Source organism: Lissotriton vulgaris, chromosome 1_2 (assembly GCF_964263255.1).
Source record: "Lissotriton vulgaris chromosome 1_2, aLisVul1.2, whole genome shotgun sequence".
Classification (NCBI taxonomy): Eukaryota; Metazoa; Chordata; class Amphibia; order Caudata; family Salamandridae; genus Lissotriton; species Lissotriton vulgaris.
In genome coordinates, this window is record NC_141686.1 from 107177695 (window position 1) to 107203082 (window position 25388).

A 25388-nucleotide genomic window follows, 5' to 3' on the forward strand; every position below is an offset into this window, starting at 1 on the left:
TGCCTTTTCCGATTTTTAAAGCTCCAGTTCTGTACCATTCCCCAATACCTTGAGGTCCATTGCTTCAACTTTCATTTACTACTTAAGAAGGACATTAAAGTTTGCCCTTTTTCGGCAGTCTTCTAAAACTTCCTTCAAAGCCTCAGCCTGCATATCCTGTGCAAGGTCCTTGTATGCCTCTTATTCAGTAAGCAACAAATTCTCTCTCACTGCATCAACTATTTTCCGCCTTATTTAAAGCTGCCACTAGAACTGAAAACCATTCCCTATCCTCACCATTGGATCTCGCAAACAATGTAATGACAAAGCTTTTGTTCCTTCAAACCAAACTTGGCCCTCCATCTCTCACTTCTCTTCTTCTGTGCAGTGCACTACCAATCCCACCTTTCATTGCACCAGCATCATCTCCACTGCCACATTTCTGTATCTTCACCAAGAATGGTTCAATCTCTGAGAAATTAAGTTCTCATCATGACTTACTGGTGATTGGTAGATGCCGTGCACAAAAAGAACACAGTGCTCCTCTTGAAAGAGTCCGGTTTAGAAACCGCAAAATTGTTATAGGCCAAGAATAAAATTCATATTCATTATAACCTCCATAGGATCCTGGTGGATATTTAAACTACTTTCCAGTAAACAGGAAGTTGATTCACATGTATGCCTAGACAAAGAAGCGCCTTCGGGGTCTCAAAAATAATTGCTATGAGCTTCCAACAGGCATGTGGAATTCCTATAGCTCGACGCCCAGGACATATTGTTTGGGGTCAAGGGCAACAAGTTTTTATGTGGATTTTGTCCATGGGACAAGTAGGCCCAGCCCCCAGCAGCACAAACCCTTTGGATACCAGTGTGCAGTGCCACATTATGAATCAGGGAAGGGCACTGCCTGCAGTTAAGGTAATATTTTGTCCATATGTGAATGCTGTTCAAACTTGTTTTTATGGTTCATTAATGCAAAGCCTTTATTATTAGGGTGAGCGCTCTACGTAAATGTTGTAAGCTCTGACTGCACTACTGACAATGGTTCCAGTATAAAAATGTGTACACACATTTTCAAGGTTTAGCAATATAAGGCTATATCTAATGCTCCCAGAATGCTCTCTGATCTGATGCAAATAGTTGCAGAAGCTCGAAAGCAAGATTGAGGATTCTTTGCTTTCAAAATAAAATGTTGACCAAAAGATGAAAGCAGGAAAAAAAACATTTAGCTGAACTAAATTTCAGGTACCATTTCTTTGCAGCATCATTTAGTAACGTGTTGGTGTATGCTAGTATTTCCCAAAAATATTCATAATGGAAAATCAGTGTAACCAGTTTCAATAAGATTATGGGAAAGAAAAATAAACAAGCATTGGCAAAATCAGTAAGTCTGAAATTGATAGTCAGCTTTTTAGTTTTGTCAATGTTGACTTGTTTTGCCATGGTTATTGCAAAATGTTATTGGTGTGGGAGCTGCATGCCCTCACGATTATAACAAACATTTGCAAAAGCACACATTGCCACAATAGTTACTGGCACTGAACAAAACTACTTTGTGTGCAGATATGCTCTTTGAGAAAGAGCGGAATGCTGTCACTCACAGTGAAGCCAGCTGATACAGAGAGAGTGACATAATTTTAATAAACGTAAAAGGTCATGGCCAGACTAAATTAGGGGCCTAATTATAAAAAAAAGTCTCAGAAGTGCACCCATGGTATTTGTCCTTGCAATAAGTGCTGCTATACAGCTTTCGTGAATTCCCAAGAATTTGCAAATGTAGGACAAAAAAAATCATACTCCTAGAAAATATTTGTGAAGGAGTAGTTTCTGTCCTGTAACTCCAGTTCTGTAGTAGGGGTATCTCTGTGTATAGTCCTAATCTAGTGAATAGTCCCGCCAATGTGCGTGGACCCCGGCAATCAAAAATAATCTCTTAAGTTGTCAAATCATGCAGAAACTGCAAAGACACTTAAGAGAGAATTTAAATACAAATAATGCAGCCTATATCCACAGGCTACACTGTCCAGTACTTCAACTAGAAATTCCACCAAATAACACCACACATAATACAGCCAGCCCAGTTTCTACCATAGAGAAACTTGCCTCCACCATTAAAAGACTCTGGAATGATAGAGAGGAAGGCATGGACAGACAAGCCCCATAGGCTGCCATTATGTGGCTTAAATAGGATACTGTGCCTTTAAGAGAGCCTTCTAGAACTTTCTCCCAGTATCCCAGAATGCATAGCAGGTCCTTCTACTTTCAGTTCTTTTTGACAGGCGTAGCACGCCAGACCTGTAGCATTCCTTACATGAATATTTATCTCCACCGGGGAGGAGGGCGGGCGCTTATGACTATAACAGAGATACCCCTACTACAGAACTGGAGTTACAGGACAGAAAATACTCCTTCTGTAGTAGGGGATCTCTGTGTATAGTCATAATCTAGTGAATAGAATGGCAAGCCCATCCCCACACCAAAGCGGCGGTGGAGAAAGAAAATAACGCCTATACTGTGCGAACAAGTTCCGCAGCGAAGCCTGCCCAACCTGATCATCTGCTCTGGCATCAGTGTCCAGACAGTAATGCTTAGCAAAGGTATGGACCGACTTCCAAGTGGCTGCCTTGCAGATTTCAGCAATCGGCACGTTACGGAGCAAGGCCGTCGTGGCAGCTTTGCCCCTGGTGGAATGAGCCTTAGGCTTACCTCCTAAGGTCTTATTAGCCTTTTGGTAACATAATTGTATGCAGGACACAATCCACCTAGAGATGGACTGCTTAGAGGTAGCAAGACCCGTCCTGACTGATCCATAATTAATAAACAGCTGGTCAGACCTACGAATATCTTTGGTTTTATCCAGATAAAATTTCAACACCCTCCTAACATCCAAGGAATGGTGAGACCTTTCCGCTGGAGACGAAGGGTTCTGAAAAAACGTAGGCAAAGTTATGGTCTGGTTGACATGAAAATCAGAAATAACCTTGGGAAGAAATTTAGGGTGAGTACGCATAACAACCTTAGCAGCATGAAAGACGGTATAAGGTTCAGTACAACACAACGCCTGAATTTCACTCACCCTGCGGGCCGATGTAATGGCCACGAGGAACGCCGCCTTCCAGGACAGGTGCTGCAACGAAGCCTTATGAATGGGTTCAAAAGGCTCCTTCATCAATCTGGACAGCACCACATTCAATTCCCATGAAGGCGAGGGAAGCCTGACAGGAGGGAATACTTTCTTCACTCCTTCCAGAAAATCTTTGATCACAGGGATCTGGAAAAAGGAAGTCTGTGAAGGGCATTTCCTGTAGGCAGTCAATGCAGCAAGATGAACCTTAATGGAATGAGCATTAAGGCCAGACTGCGCCACATGTAAAAGGTAAGGAAGGATGACATCTTCCTTGCAGGTCGTAGGGTCATGGTTCTTAGACTGGCACCAGATACAAAACCTCTTCCACTTGTAAGCATATGAAGTTCGAGTGGAAGGTCTGTTAGACTCCTTCAGTATGTCCATGCAATCCTTAGGCAGATTCAGATGGCCATATTGCACTATCTCAGGAGCCATGCCGCCAAACTCAAAGACGAGAGGTTGGGGTGTAACATCCGTCCCCCGAACTTCGTGAGAAGGTCCGGCCTGCACGGCAGCCGAATGTGAGGAAGGGGAGACCGGTGAAGCAGGTCCGTGAACCACCACTGCCTGGGCCACTCTGGGGCAAGGAGTATCATCCGAGCCCTGGACCGGGCAAGCTTGATGAGCACCGCCGGAATCAGGGGAATGGGAGGAAAGGCGTACAGAAAGCTGTTCGTCCAGTTGATCCATAACGCATTCCCCAGCGCCCCTGCTGGTAGTACCTGGAGGCGAAGTCTCTGCACTTGCTGTTTTCGGCGGTGGCAAACAAATCTACGTCTGGAGTTCCCCACCTTGCGAAGACTTCTCCTAGTACTTCGTCGTTTATGACCCATTCGTGGTTTTCCTGAACCAGTCTGCTCAGTGCGTCTGCCTGAACATTCTGCACACCTGGCAGATGGGTAGCCGTTATTGTCAATCCTCTGGCTAGGAGCCAGTGCCAGATCGCCTGCGCCTCCTGTGACAGAGTGCGTGATCTCGAGCCCCCCTGCTTGTTGAGGTAGTACATCGTGGTAGTATTGTCAGTCTGTACAAGCAGGGAGTTGGTCTGGAAGGACGGAAGAAAGGCCTTCAGTGCCAAGTGAACAGCTCTGAGTTCCAGGAAATTGATGTGATACGTGGCCTCCGTCGGTGACCACGTTCCTTGAATCTGTAGGTTCCCGGAATGCGCTCCCCATCCCAGGAGAGAAGCATCCGCCACGACAGTCTGCGAGGGAATGTCCTTGTGGAAGGGAACCCCTCTCAGGAGATTCTCCGCCGAACACCACCACTTCAGAGACTGAGGAGCATGCAGAGACAGTCGTATCTTGTCGTCCCAGGATCCTTTTCTCTGATCCCACTGGTCTTCCAAGCACTCCTGCAGCGGTCTCATGTGCAGTCGTGCGTGTGGCGTCAGGAAGATACAAGAGGCCATCGATCCCAGTAGAGAAGACACCGTCCTCACTGTTGTAGATGGAGTCGTCATAAGAGCCTGAGCCTTCCGAAGGAGAGATAATCGTCGCTCTACCGAAGGAGACACGCTTGCTGACAGCGTATTGATGGAGGCTCCCAAGTACTGTATGCATTGGACCGCAGTCGGGACAGACTTGGCCATGTTGATGTGCAACCCCAGCTTGTTCAAGAGAACGCACGTCTTCTGGAAGTGCGCTCGCGCTTCCGAGAAGGAGGATGCCTTGATCAACCAATCGTCCAGGTACGGGCAGACAAACACCTTGTTCTTCCTCAGGTGTGCTGCTACCACCGCCATGCACTTCGAGAATGTTCTCGGCGCAGACTTCAGTCCGAATGGGAGTACTGTGTATTGATAATGATTGGCGCCGACTTGGAACCGCAGGAACTTCCTGTGTTTGTGTGCAATGGGCACATGGAAGTAAGCATCCTGTAGGTCTATAGCACACAACCAGTCTCCCTGTTGCAACTGAGGATAAATCTGATGCAACGACAGCATGCAAAACTTTTCCCTGCGAATCCATTTGTTTGCCTGTCGCAAGTCCAGAATGGGCCTGAACTCGTTCTTGTCCTTCTTGCGAACCAGGAAGAACCGGGAGTACAGACCTCTTCCTCTCTGGGACAGAGGTACGTCTTCTATCGCCCTTTTCCTTAACAGGATATCCGCTTCCGCCTGAAGCTCGCGCAGCTGAAGCTGCGAGCTGACCGGAGGAATCGCTGGAGGCGGGCTTGTGAACCGAAGACTGTATCCATTGCAAACAATATTCAGCACCCACTTGTCCTGAGTAATTTTTCTCCACTCTGCCAGAAAAAATTGAATGCTTCCCCCTATCGGAGTGGGTAACAGATCCGGGGGAAGTAGGTTCCTAGGGCCTAGACCCAGCCTGGCCCTTGGGCGCCGGAGCCGACTGCTGGCCTCCTCTGCCCTTCTGGCGCTTCTGGAATGGCTTACGGAACTGTTGTTGATGTTGCGACTGTCCCGAAGCCTGGCCACGTCCTCTGTCTTGCCCACCGAACCGCCGTTGGAAAGGGCGGTACGTCTTCTTCGTATCTTTAGGCTTCTCCAGGCCCACAGCCGTGAGCGTCTCGGCCTCCGCCTTCATGTGGGCCATCTCATCGTCCGCATGCTTCCCGAAGAGGGTCTCGCCGGAGAATGGCAGGTTGGCTACCCTCTGCTGTGCGTCCGGTTTCAGGGACGTAAGACGGAGCCAGGCGTGACGTCGTTGGTTAACCCCATGGCAAAACCCATGAGCTGCCAACAGGGAAGAGTCCGCTGCAGCGCTGATAATCTGGTTCGCCACCAGCATCCCTTCATTCAGCACTTCTTGGAAGTCCTCGCGCTTCTCGCGAGGTAAGTGCTCCGCAAACTGCTCGAGGGAGTCCCAGAGGGCGCGGTCGTAGCGGCCCAACAGCGCCGTGGCACTCGCAGCCTTCATGGAGGTAGCCGATGTTCCACACACTTTCCTCCCTGCCGAATCCATCCATCTGGACTCCTTATCCGGGGGAACCGTGGATGACGAGGTGGTGGCATGTTGTTTGCGGGCAGCCGTCACAATTACAGAGTCCGGAGGGGGTTCTGCCCTCAGAAAGGCCGGATCCGAATCGGGAGCCCAGTACTTTTTCAGCAACCTCGATGGAGCAGCCTTCGTCACCGCAGGGGTGAGAAAAAGGGCCATAGCCGGTTCCTCCAGGCCCGGCACCAGAGGCAGGAGTGGACGAGACAGGTGTTTCTGATGCAATGTCTCAAAAATGACTGAAGTCTTAGGGGTAGGCACCGTCAAGGATATGCCCAACTTCGCAGCGCCCCTTAAAAGGACATCATGGAACGCCACCAGGTCATCAATCGGGGACACCCTCGTGTCTGGTGACCCCGACAAGGTCGGAGAATAGTCCCTGGTACCAGAGGACCTCGTGCGAGAGCGAGAGTCGTGCCTCCTATGGCGGCGTCTCGACCGCGTGGACGATCTGTGTTGCGATCTCTCCCTCCTCCCAGAGCGAGAGCGAGACCTGCCAGCCCGTGGCCGCTCCACCGGTTTCCGTGGTGGGGTCTTCCTTGGTTCCTCTCAGGGTTTAGGTTTCAGGGTCCCCTTAGGAGGTACAGGTAGAGAAGGCAACGAAGTGGACCTCGTCGGAGGAACCACCGACCGAGGGGCGGGCCCATGTGGAGGAACTGGAGGCGGAGGGTCGCCTGATGGAAGCGGAGGGTTGGGGGTAGGAGCCTCTTTAGGTACAGGCGGAGGTGGCGACCTAGGCCGAGATGGCGTGTACACCTCTGAGTACACCGAGCCCGGCGACTCCTTAGGCGAAGGGGGCTGAGATCCAGCCCCATCAGCAGGTGATCGCTTTCTCTTGCGTCCTCCACTAGAAGCAGTATGACTTTTGGGACCAGAATCCCTCTTGGCCGTTTTGGAGAGGCAGAACGACTCCTAGACGCCGACCTCTTCCTTCTCGACGCTGAGCGTCGCTTTTCCGGCGTCGAACATCGCCTCTGCGACTCCGGCGTCGAACGCCGCCTCCGCGACGTCGACCTCCTCTTCCTCGACGTCGAACGCCGTCCCCGCGACGTCGACCTCTTCCTCCGTGACGTCGTACGCCGCCTCCGCGACATCGAACGTTCCGTCCTCGACGACGAGCGTCGATTCCTTCGTCTTGATGCCCTCGACGTCGAGGAGCCCCTCGACGTCGGCTGGTGCTTCGACGGCGATCGGCGGTGTCGCCTCGATGGCGAGCGCCGATGCTTGTCCCTTCGTCTCAGACGTCGATAGGAAGACCTTGACATCGACGATGACGTCGACGGTGGCTTCGACGGCGACCTCTCCAGGCCCTTCGACGTCGAGCCGTCACGCAGTCTCGACTCGGAGCCCCGGGGAGAAAAGGAACACACCACCGGCATCCCTCTCGACGTCGTCGTCGATGCAATCGACGTCGACGGAGACCGGGACCGTTTGCTGGACTTCCTGCCTCTGGGGAGCCCCCCCAGAGGCCTCAGCAGAGGCAGAGGGAACATTCCCAGCCTGCCCAGACCCACCTGCAGACGCCTCTCCTCAAGGCCTGAAAGCCTAATCTTTATCCTGTCCCTCAGAGTCCGAGCAGAAAACTGCTGGCAGATGACACAGTCCTCAGGGACATGATCTTCAGGGAGGCAGACGATGCAGACGTCGTGGGGATCACTCTTGGCCTTCTTCCTCCCACATGCTGGACACTTATCAAAAAGACCAGGCATTTTAGAGCCCTAAAACGCCTGAACCAGCACACAAAAGAGAAAGAGAACACCAAGAAAGTAAACTGAAACACTTTTAAAACACAAAAGTGCCAAAATATCCAATAAACCCTTGAATCAAGGGAGAGCTCAATGCCAGGGTCCTGTTAGCAGGAGCCGGAAAAAAGAACTGAAAGTAGAGGGACCTGCTATGCATTCTGGGATACTGGGGGAAAGTTCTAGAAGGCTCTCTTAAAGGCACAGTATCCTATTTAAGCCACATAATGGCAGCCTATGGGGCTTGTCTGTCCATGCCTTCCTCTCTATCATTCCAGAGTCTTTTAATGGTGGAGGCAAGTTTCTCTGTGGTAGAAACTGGGCTGGCTGTATTATGTGTGGTGTTATTTGGTGGAATTTCTAGTTGAAGTACTGGACAGTGTAGCCTGTGGATATAGGCTGCATTATTTGTCTTTAAATTCTCTCTTAAGTGTCTTTGCAGTTTCTGCATGATTTGACAACTTAAGAGATTATTTTTGATTGCCGGGGTCCACGCACATGGGCGGGACTATTCACTAGATTATGACTATACACAGAGATCCCCTACTACAGAACTGTATTTTAGCATGAGCAGATCTGCATGTGTAGATTTTCTCATGCGAGTGTTTGAAAATTCACTTTCCATCCAACCCCTTTTTTCCCCAACTCTGGAAGAAGGCTTACGTCTGCCTTTGTCAGGAGTAAATTTCCAACATTTCTCAGTACGAGAAAAGATTAAAGAGTTGTTGTAAACCCTTAAAACAAGCAAGTTAGTAGGTTTGCACAGACTCTAAAGGGCATTCTAAACCTGGAACTATTGCTTACCCCTACCTTCAGCCCTATTATGTAGATCTGTATAAACGTGGCAACACAAGAGCATTGCAAGTATTCAAACACTACTATGGTATGAGCCCTGGCATAATCAGAGAAGCTATATCAGAGCTCTTATATAATGAGATTGCTGACATAATTTGTCGCCAAACTACATGGCACCAAAAGGACAAGTGAATTTTGTTACAGGACAAGTAGATTTATGAAGCAACCTGCCCCATGGACAAGTAGATATTTGAATAAATTCCACACCCCTGTTCCAAGTAGGATTTAGAAAGCTGACTCAGGGGAATTTCCTCTCAACATTCAACAATGTAAGTCTGAATAGAATTTTGAAAAGACTATCAAACTCTTTGCAATGGGTCCTGAAAGCTGACAAATCAACTAAAGAGAAGAGTAGTAAAGACACATCGTAACCATGTGCAAACAATAACACAACTGTATCAAAATGGTGCAAACAAAGAATATCATTGGAAATTCCCCAAGCACGTTTTCCCTCTCATTCAGATACTTGATCTGGTGGATTGCACCCCTGAATCCTTTAGCCCAGCAGTTCTTAACCTTTTGACTTCTGTGGACCTCTCCAGAATCATTCCTGGAATCGAAGCCCCCCAACAAAGTTATTACCGGAAGCAGGACATCTGGGGTAAGCAATTTCTAAGATTTGAACCTCAAAACCATACACAAAATCCAGAAACAAGTCTGTTTCAAATGAATTTATATTAAATTCACAAAAATAGAAAATGTAATTTTGATGGGAAGGTCTGAGCTTATCTAAATATTATTTTTAATTCTAAAAGACAAAGTCAATCAATAAAACAGGATTTATAAATCGCAGCTATTCACCCGAAAGGGTATCCAGGCGCTTGCAGGTGCCAGGAGCTAACTCGAACAGCAGGGTCTTGAGGGCTCTTCAGAATTCCGGAAGCGGGGAGATGGTCCGGAGCTGCATGTGAAGGCTGTTCCAGGTCTTTCTGCGATGTAGGAGGGGTGTCCTCCACTTCTGCTTCGGTAGATGAAGGGAGAGTGGGCAAGAGAAAGGGAGGCGGTCCAAACGCTGGTGGAAATTCAAGCGGTTGTTGATGTTGGTGGGTTCTGTAGAGCCTTGTGTGCGTGGGTCAGCAGCTTGAATTGTCTTTTTTTTACGGGGAGCCAGTGGAGTTGTCTGAGGTAGGATGTGACTGGGGTTCATCAGGGGAGGTCAAGGATGAGTCTGGCTGCTGTGTTCTAAATGGTTTGAAGTCTCTGTAGGAGGTGTGCAACGATTCCTACGTACAGAGTTGCCGTAGTCCAGTTGGCTGGTGATGAAGACCTGTCATGGTGCATCCCGTGTGTAGGGGTAGCCATTCGAAGATCTTACATAGTGTGCACAGAGTAAGGAAACAGGTGGAGGAGACAGCGTTTATCTGTGATTTTATGGTGAGCTTGTTGTCAGTGATGATTCCAAAGTCTCTGGTTTGGTCAGAGTGTGGGTGAGGGTCCTAGGGCTGATAGCCACCAGGAGTAATTCCATGGGTTGATGTTGTTGCTAAACTCTAGCATATCGCTTTGTCTTTCTTGCTCCCAGTGCATGCTCTCTTTTTATCAGCGCTTCGAAAAAGGCAACCCATAAATACTATATTCTGGTTGCTGTACCTGCTCTGCTCCAATGAATCAAGCTCCATATATATTTAGCCTCCAATTTCTTCACACTTACAGAACATCTTAAGATTTTCAATTTTACATTTTGCTCCTTTATGTATACTTTATTAATCTGCTAATATTTAATTTTCTAAATAGTGGTGGAACCCCCTAGTAGGCATCAGGAGCACATGGTAAGAACTGCTGCTTTAGACCCTCTATGCAATTAAGGGAAGAATGATATGTCCGGTCTTGATGACATAAGTCAAGCTGAAAATGTCAGCAAGAGTGGTCTGTGATACAGCAGAGAACACTATGTTTATCCAGTTTCAAAAATAAGGACCAATTCATTGGTAATCCATTTATGAATCTTAGAAGTACAGACTGTGTAGTACAGTGATAATCACTTATCTCACTGAACTATTTTATTAGCTCAATTAAGCTTCAAACATGAATCTCTAAAGGAGCCTACACACAGTCACTCCTTAGTACAAAGGGCACAAATAAAATATGCTGGCAGTGTGCTTCGTTTGTATGATTTCGAATCATTTACTGGTGGATAGAAGCCAAGCAAATATCTCTGGGATGTGCTGCAGTTAAGAGGATTGGGACTTCAGGTGGAACTGTGGGAAGGGCTCATGGCAATGAGGTTGCCACAATGCTCTTTTACAAAGGGTAGGTGGGGGGGTTTAGAAGCAAGCGGCAGAGAGATGCATTATAAAAGATCTCTTTCCTTTCAGCTCCACTGAGGCAGTGCCAGCTACTTCTTAGTACATTACCTGTATGCAAACCTGTATGTTTCCTTCTGCGACTTTACACCTCCTGTAATAATGTGTTAAGTTGTGATGTCACAGGGCCTCCTATCAGAAGCACGAAACAGTATCACATAGGACGACAGGTAGAATTCCAATTGCCACAAACTTTTCAGATCTTACCTCGACCTTCCTTTTCCTGTAAGTTCACTCACAAGCCGATATATACTCTATAATGTTTACTGCATGTTTGGGCTTCACTGCACAGGAGTAGGGCGACATGAGCGGGGTGCTCAACAGTTTAAACACTAAAACTGGGTTTTAATTTACATTAAACGGTTATATTAAAATAAATATTGTTCTGCAACATGTTTGACTTGCAGTATGTGCTTCGCGTTTAGTCTTCCTATTAGTAACTAGACGTTCTCTTGGAGGAAAAACCAGACATGGGGTCTCATCATGAGAATCCTGAGTAGAGCGCAAGCAGGAGTTTGCATCTTATAGGATTATCAGTTGTGTGGGAGCATAGTCTACTCTTTTTACTGCACAGCAAGTAAAACTTAGTGGAATTTGTGTGGGGAAAACTCCACACATTTTAGGTTTGGCAGTTTGATATGATTAAAAAATACGTGGTATTACCACATTATCCCCCATTCTGGGGTGTAGAACTCAGAATGGTAATGTACTAATGCACACAGTTAATACTGCACATTACTGGATCGGTATTTATCAGGTGTGGTAATACTGCACCCAATAATGGGCCAGGTATTACATACCAAAGTTTTGAAAGTCACAACATTCTACAGTGATTAGCAATATCCTAACATAGGTGATGGGACACGGTTCTCCACATATTATGTTTGGACAAGGTGGGCTAGGGCCCTCGAGATATTAGAGAGCTTTTTATTAGATGAAGCCATGAAAAAAGTGCTGCAGTGCAAATTGCAACACTACAATAAACATAAGGAGCCCTATTCATGAAGTTAAATTCAGTAATAAATGCTCATTTGTGACCAAATGTGAAAAGAATTTACACCTACCAATAATTCACAAAGAGATTCCTGGCAGGGCATAAGCCCATTTACCGTTGTGGAGGGTGGGGAAAGTGGACATTTTCTTTCAAAAATTGGGAACGCCCAAACTCTTACAAATGTGGGCATTTCTAAACCCTGAACTATTCGCTTTCCAGCTTAGAAAGGCTCAGATATTTACTACAATACAAGGGTGGCATAAATACCTTTGCAGGGTGGAAAGAGAAATGGATAACCCCCAGATTTGCTGATGGGTAAGGGGTTTCTCCAAGGTGAGGAAATACTGCTCTCCTTCGCTCCCCCCCAATCATATGCCTTTGAACTGAGGAGTCCTATTCCTTCTGTGTGGAGTTCATCGCTATGGAGAAATCCAAACAGTGGAAATAGGATCTGGACAGGAAAGTCCCAGTTACCTTTCCAAAAGTACACTTGGAAACCTGTGCCCGGCTCAGCTCTCAAGAAGCACTCTTGAAAAAAGTTGTGACTAAAAAAAAGTAGGAAATCTATGTTCAGGTGGAGGTGAAGAACTCAGTGCATATTTTTACTACTTTTTCATGAATCTGTGTTGTAGACTCAGTGATGGTCATTGCGTTCTTGACAATGTTTTGGAGTAATCCAGGATTGGTCTCTTGAACTCTGGCTGGTGTGGGGACACCACTCTGATGGATTGTTGCCATAAATAAACCACCTTTAATCCAAGTGACAGTTTCATCACTTCTGTGGCCCCGGGATATCATGAATAGTGGCCATCGCAATAGATACCACATCTCCTCCCAAAAATGGTAACTATAATTGCCTCTGGAAACTAGAACTGCTTGGGAGCTCTGTATAATCTATGCCAATTTCCCTAATGAGGACAACATTACTGGTTGTCTTATTGAGCGTTTGAGTCTTCCTCCAGTTGTTCATAAGCTGTTATTTTATGTCCTGCTCTCGGCTTCTCCGGTTTACTGAGGTATGGCATTTACCCTTGTGGCGCCTTTCTAAATCACCCTGTGAGTCAACACTTGAAAAGCAGCTTTCCACGCCCAATCTCTTGCTGTGAAGAAAATACTTCCCTTAGGCCAATTCTGGAGGGAAGATGCAGTCAGATCGATTAGTAGGGTCATTCCACACTTCTATAGATTACTAGGAGATATTTCCCTCTCAGAGAAACATTTAACTCCAGCAGATAGCTGTATTAGGGGCATGAGGTCTTCAAACACCATAATGAATCAATGCTGCAGGTCATGCATTGCACCACTTCAAGTAGCAAAGTAACCAAAAGACTGCGTTAGGCCCGAATATTCTTTCCATGGCTACCGCTTTATGGAACCCTGTGTATGGAACAGCCTGGTGTAGTTTTCAGTGTTCGATTATATATGTCTGCCTCCTTCCAGAGTACTAACTTTCAACCCTGATTCATTGTGACACTTGTCCTGTTTCATATACACCTTATTTGCAAAAATGTGCGTAAAAGGTAAATATGCCCCATCGTACCTCTTCCTCTCTCCACAGTGTTCCCACAGTGTTAAGCCAAAGTAGGGATTCTGGTTTATCTCAGGTCCCTCTTCTGTGCAGTGATATTGAAAATAATCACTCTCCTGTAGAACAAACACAATCCAGGGCTGAGCACTTGGCTGTGCAGAATCCTAGATGCAAAGCCAAAGTCACTGGTCAAGCTTCTTTTGAAAATTATGGGATCCATTATGTTCACAGGCACATCGCCCCTGCCGGGGGCGATCCGCCCGCCAAACAACCCATTTTCACCCCAGCCATATTAGTATGGGGAGGGGCACTGCGGCAGACAGAAAGACCGCCTGCTGCTTTCCACCGGTCGGATTGCCGGCCGGGCAGAAAAGGCACAGGTAATGGTGGCGGTGCCTTGCAGGCACCGCCATCCATATTAGGATGCATGTCTTTCCATGGCGGAGACTCCGCCATGGAACGGCATGCAGGAAATCACCGTGGGGGCCCATTGTGGGCCCCCAGGGGTGTGGGTGGCTGCACTCCCCCATCACTGCCATGCACATGGTAGCAGGCACCACGCGTTGCCTGTCATGTTGTGCATAGCAATGAACAACATGGGCTTTAACATTGCGGCGGGTGCTGCTTAAAGCACCGCCCGCAGGAATGTTAAAGTCGAGGATGCGGCCGTCAGGGTGCCAGTCGCATCCTAATTTGCCTATCGGGACCGCCGCAACTTCGGCAGTCGGTCCCGTGCTCCATTTCGGTTGCATTGTAATAGGCCCCTTAATTTTTTTCTGTCCTCTTGGTATTTAAACTGAGTTGTGGATCTTTGCTCCTCTGCAAATAAGAAGAATTTAGTAATCAAGTCTACTTTTATGTAATTGATGATGCATTGAAGAGCACTGCCCCCAGCTCGCTTGCCTCCAATCCTGTTTCCACAACACAAACTCCCCACTCTTTGTCACTTTCAGGAGCGATTGTTCATCTGGCTCACCACACTGTTTCACATCTTGAAGGTGCGTAACCTGTTTATGAACATCTCTTACAAAGTTTTTACAGTGGTACTGCAGCAACAGTTTGAATTGGAATACGTAAACTTTGCATGCAAAACTCAAAAACAGATGCCTATTTCCTGCAAAAATGCAAAACTATGATGTTACTCCAATGCAAAGATTCCAAAGTGGCCAGTCAATTGTTCGAAAAATGAGGCATGGAGGAGGAATCTTGCACAGTCAATGACAACACTTAACCTGGCACTATCTTATACTTATTTTTATTGTGCTGGAATATGCCATTAAACCCACGCAAAAGTGCATGAAATCAATTAGTCTGCAGATCTTGCTTTGCCCCAGCTGGACACATTTGGAAGCACTTACGGTTAAGACATGAAGACTAAAAACTTGTATGAAAACAGTACACATTTGTGGGCATCTGCTTAAAATGACACCGCAAATTCAAATGAGTTTGGCGGAAATTGAAGGTCTGTCCTGATCCATACATTTTAAAGAGTTTCTTATAACTTAAGCCACATGTTCAAATGCATATGTTAGGAACGTAAAAATAGAAGCTCCCTGGACCTGTCATCCAATCAGGAAGTAGGATCGTATCATGGTCTTTTCCGTATTCTTAAAGTGCCTACTAGCTTGGCAGGTGTCAACGCAATGTTGACTGACGACAGCCAGAGTGGCTTCATTCTCCACACATGTTTGATTTAACAATAACAAAACTCCACCAGTTTTTAGGGATTTTGCAAGAACAGGTGTTGTAGGCTTGTCTTTTGCTTCAATGCCAACAAACTCAAGTTAAGGTTGACAAGCCCTAATCATGCTGAAACTTGCCCGCGACTGCATACTGGGTAGGCCGTCTGGCACACGATCCTGGTGAACTCTTTCTGACTTTACCTCCAAGTTACTGGCTGCACCTGCAGTGGTGTTACGTACTACCAAGATATACAATACAAAAACCAGAAAAAACAGTGTCCACGCCCTCCCTCTTGTATTACTTCTCCCTATGCCTTTCTGAGGAGAGAAAAGTCAGAAATGCTCTGGAGCAGAACTTGAAAGATTACAAAGGCTATTTTTAGCTGAAATACTTTCCTTATAGAGCAGCGACTTTGGCAGCTGCAGAGCCATTTAGCAGTTTTGGAAGGTAAAATGTTCACACAGAGAGGACTGGCCGGGACCTGATCTGGACAACGTGGGGAAACTGCACTCTGGGACAAACGAGTGTGGAGATTAGACACTGGTGGAAGTTGATGCCAAGAGGGAGCTGAAAATCCAGGTCTCCATGTTTGGCTGCACAACAGTTGGTGCATGGGTGCTGGTTCTCCTGGCACGGCACTTTACTTGCGGCTTGCAAAGGCCACTATGTATGCCCCATGTTTTCTCAGGAGGAGTCAAAGGCAGTAACAAAGCGCTTCAGTGAGTCTATGGAGAGGTCAACCTCTTTGGAGGAGAGGGCTGGCTAGTTTCCATTTCATTTAGTTACAAAAATTATCATAAGCCTCTTGAAAGAGGGTATACCTGCAACAATCGCCACTGCATAGGCAGTATCTCGGTACTTTTCCTTAAGATACGATTTTTTTTTCTCCAAAAACCTTTATTGCACCATTAAGTTACACAGCGGAACGCCTACAACCCAACGGGCTGGCCGCTATATCAGTTCGTAAGTCACATTGCAGCATTATAAAGTCTCTAGTAAAGTGTCCAATATTGCAGCCTGTAGTTTAGCTGCTGTGATGAAAAGGTGCAGCATATACATAAGTGTCTCAGATATTAGTGGTTTTTGATTTTCCATTTTTTATGAACAACAACAAATCAAAGTAACTGTTAGGAATAACAATGTGGTCGTGTGTATAGCATTCCCGATCGCTTGTAGTTACCTCACCGAGATGTCCCATGCAAGTCCCCTTCCCACTCTCGCTAACAGCCCCTGAGGCCATGGTTGTGCTAGATTAGATACCCCACTTAACTGGTGTTCCATGTAGTCCCTCTCCTGTCTATCCCGCATTAAAATGTAGTGAAGAGGCCACTCTCACAGTCCCTGGTTTCCCCCCCTCACAAAATGTCCCTAATACTAGCCCTCTTCCTCTCCCTCATCCGAGTCATCCTGATCGTCCTCCGGCAGGGGATCACAAATCTCCCATCTGTATACATTCCATTTGGTCCAGATTCAAGATACGATTTTTAACAGATTGAGGGGGGGCAGAGGGGATCGTGGTGGGCAAAATGTAACGGGGGAAGGTATTCTCATTTCGGGACTCCTTAAAACTGGTGCTCCTTGTGAACATCCTTTGGTTTCCCGGAGATGGGGTGGCCGCCCATTGTCCCAATATGCATGACTCCCCTCAATCTCATCTCTACAGGCACTGGCTGCTGGCAGCTATTATAGGTTTTTGGGGGACAATAGTTTATAGCTTTATTCAGGTGTGATGCTCTAAGTTCTGCCCACTGGCCAGATGGGGCCCATCGTTTTTATTTTCTATTGTATAAATGGAAATGTTTGCAGGGATATTGTGAGTAGGATCTGCAATAATGTTGTAACATCGGAATGTGTGTACAGGAGTTAGTTTGTGCTCAATAGAGATCACCCCACAACCCTAGGATAGAACCTGGAATGAAATTTGCACCTTCATGGACAATCTACACTTAACATCCCAGTAGTTCACAGATATGAAACAGCCCAACCAGTACTCGTCATTCGATATACAGGTACGTTATGAAGGGCTGAGCTATGGCTAGGCTGTTTATTCCATAGTAATGTTAATTCATAGATAACCCTTGAGGGCCACATTAGTGCTGGTACGATAACACTCAGCAGTAGGTACTCGGCTGTGGTTCATGCAGGCTCCATGATAACTCTTATACTGTTTAGTCCACTTAAGCTCACACAAGACATATCTGCCATGGGTATTGTCCGTCATACAGTACTGTACCAGCCCATAAACCATCCATCACCAACCAAACAGGCATAGAATACCTCAGGAGGTCTGCTACATACTGCAGGCCAATTGGAGGACTCTAATATAGTCCACCACTGCAGGTCCGAGCAATCTACATGCAATGACTGCTTCTGTACATCTCACTATGTCAATAAGATATGGGACGACCGTAACCAAGTCTATCCCAGTGCATCTCCCCACCATTTCTCTCCCCACGATCTCTGCTCTGGAGTATAAACTTTTAGATACAATATCTCAGAGACAAATCACTGCAGTAACCAGCTAGGTAGGTTGTGAACACAAAAGATACCATGAAGGGGCCTGCAGAGCTGCTCAAAGCTACCAGCTTACTGAAAACCACTGTGTGTCTATCGTTCACACCTATTCATCCACCACACTGCTAAGCAATGTGTCCCATAACACGATAACCATACTTTGGTTTTCATCATGCACAACATTGAAACACTTCCCACTTAGGATCAAAACAAACAACATCCCAATCACACACCTTACATGGCACAGCATGCTGCCTATGTAGGCTCGAGCAGTGCCACACATAAGGGTTGCAAGTGCTATGTAAATGTTCAAACACAAAACAGAAAAACTAAGGCAGCTGCATCCCCGTGACCAAGTTCACTCCAATTCTTGGTCTTCAGCACCCAGTCAAGAGGGAACAAGGTTTCACGGCAGACAAGGACTCTGGAGGTTACGCACGGCAGTTGCATCTTGATAGTGGCTACCACAATGTGTTCTAGTACAAGGACAAGAGTTGTCCTTTCCATAAATCAATATGAGGAAGAAAACTCTGTTGAAACTAGACTGGATGGATTTTTGTACCTTAGAGATCCAAAGATTCTAACTGGTGGTAGGCTGCGGCCCAGCTGTCTGGCTTGGAAATGTAAGCTGGAGCTGGTCTCCAGTTCACTGAACACCTTTTCTATCACAGACATATAGTGGCCGTGGCACTGCTGGAAAATAGACCCAAGTACTGACCATCTTCCCTTGGTCGTAATAAGCCTCCAAGCCTGCTGAAACTCAGCTGACCTGCACAGTGGCTGAACCTGAACATGAGGAAGACAGAGCCACCGACACACTGCTTAGAAGCCCTCTCTACTCCCAGCAGTGATTACATAGGAGAGACCACAAGTAACTATAAGTTCAAGCAAACTTAGAAGTTACAGCCCAGTCAACACATTCTATCCTTGCATAGGTATTTATAGTTATGTTCTTAGTTTGACCCTATTTGTGCAGCAGTTAAGCACTACGTTTACCTCAATGCTACACAAATCGAGAAGGACGTGCACACCCCAAAGCATACCTGTAAACTTGCACATTGTTGTCTGTGGATCACACAATGGTCTGCATCTTTTTATCATCAAAGTTGGCCCCTCAAATGAGAAGCTACTGACCCAGAGCCACTAAGGCCCAAAGATTACATATCCCCATTTAAGGAACAAAAACCCCAGTGTTAATCCGAGAAATAGAGTTGTTTTCCGTACTCTCTTATTTCACTTTCCAAGACACTTCCCATTTCGAGAAAGTGCAGTGCAGGTTATCTATGTACTGTACTCCAACTCCAAGTGTGATTATCGTCAGGATATTTTCAGTGTGTGCAACCAAAAGGCTCACGAATGGCAAAGATTTGTGAACCAGATACAAAGCTACCAGGCTTGGCATGAAGACTGAAATCCTCCTTTCGACATTACAATTTTTGCAACAAGGGAATAATCGCAAACACTACATTGTTAGCACACTTGGAGCATTCTATGCTCAATGAAAGTGCATTGATATTGTTTTGCGTTCTCTTTTTCATTAAACCTAGGCTCGCCCTAAACTACTTCCCTTGAGTTAGGCCTTGACTATTCGTGCATGTGTACCCAGAGACTCCAGGAAACCTCAGATGCCAACTTTTTGTCGCACACCGAGTACCCAATGTCCTGGTTAGTGGGGAACACCACCAACACTCACCTTTGATAGTGCTTGTTTGCTCCTGCAAAGATTAGTAAAACGCAGTTGCTCCTGCAAAGATTAGGAAAACGCCGGACAAGGGCCATCCAGAGGCCACATTTTTGTCACTGACCTAGAATGCCTCTAGTCTCCCAAGGGGAAGGAAAAGTTCAGTGACTTTGCAAAGACAATATATCCTTTCGAAGACAAATGCAATTTGTAGAAAGTGAGATGGTAATTCTATTGCTGCAATCCTGTTTGCGCTCATATGCACAATCACTGCCCACACTCACTGTCCAGTGTTATGATGGCTTAAGATTGTGATTCCCAAACGTTTTCGACTCTCAGCTCCCTTGACTGCGGCTCCCCACTGTTACTTTTTTTGAAGGTTGGGTGGGGCAGGGGGGTGAGGGGGGGGTAAGATGTAAGCCCGGCTCGGGAGTAGTTGCATTTTTCTCTCTGAAAATTATTTGTGATGAAGCGGATGAAGGTATTATAATCATATGCCAGTTGTTTCGTATTACTACGGTTGCACAATAATATATTTCTAGTTACACCTCTTTACCCATGCCTTTTTTAGAGAACCCACTCAAACTTTTTTATCCAACTTACATAACTAGATAGCCACCCTATGCACGTAGGCCCCATTGCCAAAGTGTTTCTGCGCTTGAAGAATATTTGCATGCACTTCCATTTCTACTCATGCCATACGTGCCAACACACCTGTCTCAGCAGGGTGAATTACGAATTTTTAAACCACATACTGCTTTATTTTACCTTCTTCGTCCCTAAAATTGACTCCAATTCAATGCAAGCCAAATAAATACCTCTGATATTTTTCTTAAACTTCTTTCTTTCTTGCTTCCAAATGTTGGCATTATGCAGTATATGATGTTTTATTTCCCTGTGCTCATGGAGCGAGCAGACCTGTCTGGAAATGTGTGTACTGAAAGAAATGTGTTCTGGAAGTACCCATGGTTCAACTGCACATGTCAATACTTAATAACACTTAGGGGCCGATTCCAATATCGGACGGACTGGAGTCCGTCTGACATCGGTCAGGAACTGGAACCAAATGACCTCTTGTCGTCGGTTCCAGACCTGCAAGTAGCGGTCGCAATCCTATACCATCGTACTCCTTCGGCTGGAAAGAGCCGGCTGGGGGAGAACTGAAGGGTTTCCGGATGGCGCACAGCCTCTCTGAGGCTGTCGGAAGCCATCCTGAAAACCGAGTCAGATTCCTTTCCGACCAAGCCCATCGGAGTGGCTCGGTTGGAAAGGAATCCGAACGGGCAGTTCTGATGCCATTAGGAAGGCTACGACCAAGAGTCGGAGCCATTCCTAACAGCATCGGAATCGGCTCCTAAATGTGTTTGTGAGATAGGACAAGTTTACTTTCCTGAGGACTTGCATTTGATAAAAAATGTAATCTATCAATGAATCCAACTAAATTAAATTGGTTCCTTCCATTTACTTCGGGAGTGTTGGAACGTGGGGATCCAGTTAAATATGGAGGTCATCTCCCTCGGCATGCCATCAATTAAGCACTAGGTTTCCAGCTTTAGGCTTGTCGCTTACAAATCATCGACATCATGCGTTTAAGTCTAATTAGTTTAACTGAAGCCAACAAACCCTTCAACATAAAATGTATTAAAGTGCTTGGTGTGTGGATCCCCTGGCTAGTTTTGACAGCTCCCCAGGGGGCCACGGTGCACAGTTTGGGAACCTCTGGCCTAAGACAACAAGGAGAAGCTTTACCTTCTTCGTGGTTCTGGTGTACCAAGACATCCGACTGCGTCGCATGGAGCGAATTTCCAGGGTGGAAGTACGGAGTGAACAGCATGCGTGACTTCCTCTGCTTCAGGATGTACTGCAGCAGTTCATATAGAACATCCCCTGGTAAGAGAAATGACAATGGCAGACATTCAAAGCATGCAGAGGGACTGTGACGGCCTGGGATGGCCAATTCTCCACCATTTGTACAACGAAATGGAGTGCATCAACGCAAGTCTTATAGATCGATGCGTGCTTCGGCGCCACAGACCGAATATTTGTACCTTTCTTCAAAGGGATCATTCTTAGTATCGTGATAATCAAACCTAAAACAAATAGATGCTATTCACCACTAATTAGTTTAACTGAAGCCAATGGATTGGCCACAGACTGGCCAATCCATTACAATTAATGCTTCTTGGCAGGTTAAAGGACATTTTAATGTGACCTATGATGGAAGGATGCTAAAAAGTAGAATTCTTGAGAATACAATAGTAGGAAAATGCTACTTACCAGTATGCATCGGTTCTTGGCATGTAGGGCTGCTGACATTCATATCTTAGCATAGATCGCCGCCTAGTGTTGGGTCCGGTTGTTTGCACTTTGTTGTCCTGGAAGAGTCTTCGAAGTATCACAAGATAGGTGACTCCTCCCCTGAAATACAGTGCACATGGGCATCTTCTCCATCTTCAGATTGTTTTTCGCCATTGTGGCAAAGATGGAGTATAGAAAAGTAAGAGATGACCATGTAAATGTATGTAGAAAGAATTACTGCAGCTGTGACAGGCACCGGGGAGGAGGGTGGTCGATATGAATGTCAGCAGCCCTACATGCCAAGAACAGATGCATACGGGTAAGTAGCATTTTCCGTTTGAGGCATGTGGGCTGCTGAATTCATATCTTAGCAAAGACTATATAGCAGTATCTCCTCTAGCGGTGGTCACCTGTACCAGCTGCAGCAGTTTGAAAGAGTTTTTTGGACAGCCTGGCCTACAGCAGCTTGCTGCTTTGCGTGCACGTCTACACAGTAGTGTTTAGTGAAAGTGTGTATAGTAGACCATGTAGCTGCTCTACATATATCTTCTAGTGGAATATTTCCTAGGAAAGCCATAGATGCCCCCATTTTACGCGTTGAGTGGGCTTTTGGGGGAACTGTTAGAGTGCGCTTGGCCTTTTGATAGGATATTTGAATGCACTTAACTATCCATCTGGCTATTCCTGATTTTGAAATAGGGTTACCCTTATGCTGTGGAGCAAAAGCAACAAATAGTTGTTTTGTCTTTCTGAAAGCTTTAGTTCTGTCAACGTAATATAATAGAGCTCTTTTTACATCTAGTGTGTGTTGAGCCCTTTCAGCCACTGATTGCGGGTTTTGGAAGAAAACTGGCAAATCTATTGACTGATTGAGATGAAATGTTGATATAACTTTTGGCATGAACGTAGGGTTAGTACGGAGCACTACCTTATTATGATGTATTTGCATGAAAGGTTCTTGAATCGTTAGTGCCTGCAGCTCGCTCACTCGCCTGAGGGAGTTAATGGCCACTATAAATGCCACTTTCCATGTTAGGAATTGTAATCTGCACGAATGGAGTGGTTCGAAAGGTGGCCCCATAAGTCTGGTAAGTACTACGTTTAAGTTCCAGACTGGCGAAGGTGGATGTCTTGGAGGGATAATTCTTTTAAGTCCTTCCATAAAAGCTTTGATAGGTGGTATTCTGAACAGGGACAGGTGTTGTCTGTTCTGGAGATATGCTGCTATAGCATCAAGGTGTAGCCTTATGGAAGAGTATGCTAGATTGCGTCTTTGAAGATGTAATAAATAACATATTATGTTTTGGATGGAGGCATCTAATGGATTGATTTGGTTATTATTACAGTAAATTACAAATCTTTTCCATTTAGCTGCGTGGGATGCTCTAGTAGTTGGGCGTCTTGCTTCCTTGATAATTTTCATACAGTCTAGAGGCAAGTTAAGATATCCGAACTCTAAGACTTCAGGAGCCAGATCGCTAGGTTCATCTGATTAGGATCTGGGGGCCTGATTTCTCCACAGTTCTACGTTAACAGCTGTGACGATAGGCGCAGCCTTTGGTGTGGGACTACTGAGAGTTCTAGGAGTGTCCTGTACCATGTCTGTCTTGCCCATGTGGGAGCAACTAGGATCATTGTGAGGGACTGTTGCTTTAGTTTGCGTTCCACTTATGGAATCAGTGGGGTTGGCGGAAAAGCGTACGTAAATCTGCCTGACCAGTTCATCCATATCCCATTGCCCTGTGACAACGGGTGTGGTAACCTGGCGGCAAAGGCCTGGCATTTTGAGTTTTCTTTTGTGGCAAACAGATCTATCTCTGGATGCCCCTACTTTTTGAAGAATGGTTGGAGGACTTGAGGGTGAATCTCCCATTCGTGTATCTGTTGGCTGTGTCTGCTTAGTAGAACTGCAATCTGATTGTCTATACCTGGGTGGTGTTCTGCCAGGAGAAAGATGTTTTTATGGAATTCCCCACCTCCATATGCTCTGTGCTAGGTGAGACAGCAGCGGAGAGTGTGTCCCTCCCTGTTTCTGTATGTAGTACATGGCTGTCATGTTGTCCGTCCGGATCAATACAGCCTTGTTCTACAAGTATTTCTGGAAGGCTTTCATTGCTAGAAATACTGCTAGCAACTCTAAGTGGTTTCTATGCAGTGTCTTCTGCTTGACTGTCCAGAGCCCTTGGACTGTGTATTGAAGTAGGTGGGCTCCCCAACCGGTCAGTGATGCGTCCGCTGTTAGCACTACCTGTGTAACCGTCTCTTGGAACAGTCGCCCCTTGGAAAGGTTTTGTGGGTTCCACCACTGCAGAGATTTGGAAGTGCGACTGTCTACCAACACTAGGTCTTTTAGTTGTCCTTGAGCTTGGTTCCACTGCCGTGCTAGGCATTCCTGCAATGTATGCATTTGAAGTCGGGCATGAGGGAGAATGAATATGCAGGAGGCCATCATGCCTATGAGCTGCATGAACACTCGAGCTGGCAAGGAGTGTTGTGGGTGAAATCTTTGAATTAGAGACTGCATGTTGGCTATCCTGTTTAGATTTGGATATGCTTTTGCCACTGAGGTATCTATTGTTGCTCCCAGATATTGTTGTATGTGGGAGGGCTGCAGATGTGATTTTGTGTAATTTATGGAAAAACCCAGACTGTGCAGCAGCTGAATTGTCTGGGATGTGTGGTTTGCACGCTGTGCGTATGAGTTGGCTTTTATGAGCCAATCGTCCAGGTAGGGGAACACATGGATGTGTTGCCTTCTTAGGTGTACTGCTACTACTGCTAGGCATTTTGTGAAAATCCATGGTGCTGTAGTTACCCCGAAGGGGAGAACTTTGAATTGATAGTGATGACCTTCTATCGTGAACCTGAGGTCTTTTCTGTGAGCTGGATGTATAGGTATGTGAAAGTATGCATCCTTGAGGTCTAATGTAGCGAGGAAGTCGCCTTGTTGGAGTAACGGGAGTACTTGAAGAGTGATCATACGGAAATGCTCTGAGTGTATGTATTGGTTCAGAGGTCTGAGGTCCAATATTGGTCTGAGGGACCCGTCCTTTTTGGGAATAAGGAAGCATAGGGAATATACTCCTGTCCCTTGGTGTTGAAAAGGGAATGGCTCTATGGCTCCCTTCTCTAGCATGGATGTTACCTCTCGTTGTAACAATGTGACGTGTTCCTTGGACATACGACGGTGCTTGGGTGGTATGTTGGGTAGAGTAGAAGTGAGTTCCAGGCAATAACCATACTGGATAATTTGTCTCACCCACCTGTCTGTGGTAATTGCGTTCCAGACTGGTAGGAATTGTGTTAGTCTGTCTCCGACCGGTGTTGAGTGGTCTTGAGGGAGTGTGAGCAAGTCACTGTTTAGTGGCCGTGGAGGCTCTGGTGTTGTTGCCACCACGTCCTCTTCCCTTGTTATTATTGCCTCTATAACCTCCTCTGTTGGAGCCTTTATTGAAGGTGCTCTGGGTATTACTTTTGAATGTAGAGGAAGTTTGTGATGTGTTGCCTCTACCTGAGCCTCGAAAGGAGGAGCGAGGAGCGACGAAAGGAACTTCTGGGTTGTTGGAACTGAAGTGCGCCCATTGACTTAGCAGTATCAGTATCCTTTTTCATCTTTTCCAAGATGGTATCTACTGCAGAGCCAAACAGAAAGTCTTGGTTAACTGGCTGGTTGAGGATGGTTGACTGCACTTCATTTTTAAATCCGGAAATGCGTAGCCACGCA

General features: G+C 46.2%; 1 protein-coding gene across 4 annotated transcripts in view; it reads right to left on the reverse strand.

The window, feature by feature from the left end:
- Nucleotides 1-25388, reverse strand: part of ETV6 (ETS variant transcription factor 6) — a 279401-nt gene that overhangs the window by 63262 nt on the left and 190751 nt on the right. For all 4 annotated transcript variants that reach the window (XM_086952934.1, XM_086952936.1, XM_086952935.1 and 1 more), the window contains exon 4: nt 21116-21253. In XM_086952934.1, the coding sequence (XP_086809060.1) occupies nt 21116-21253 (138 nt within the window). The remainder of the gene's footprint in view (nt 1-21115; nt 21254-25388) is intronic.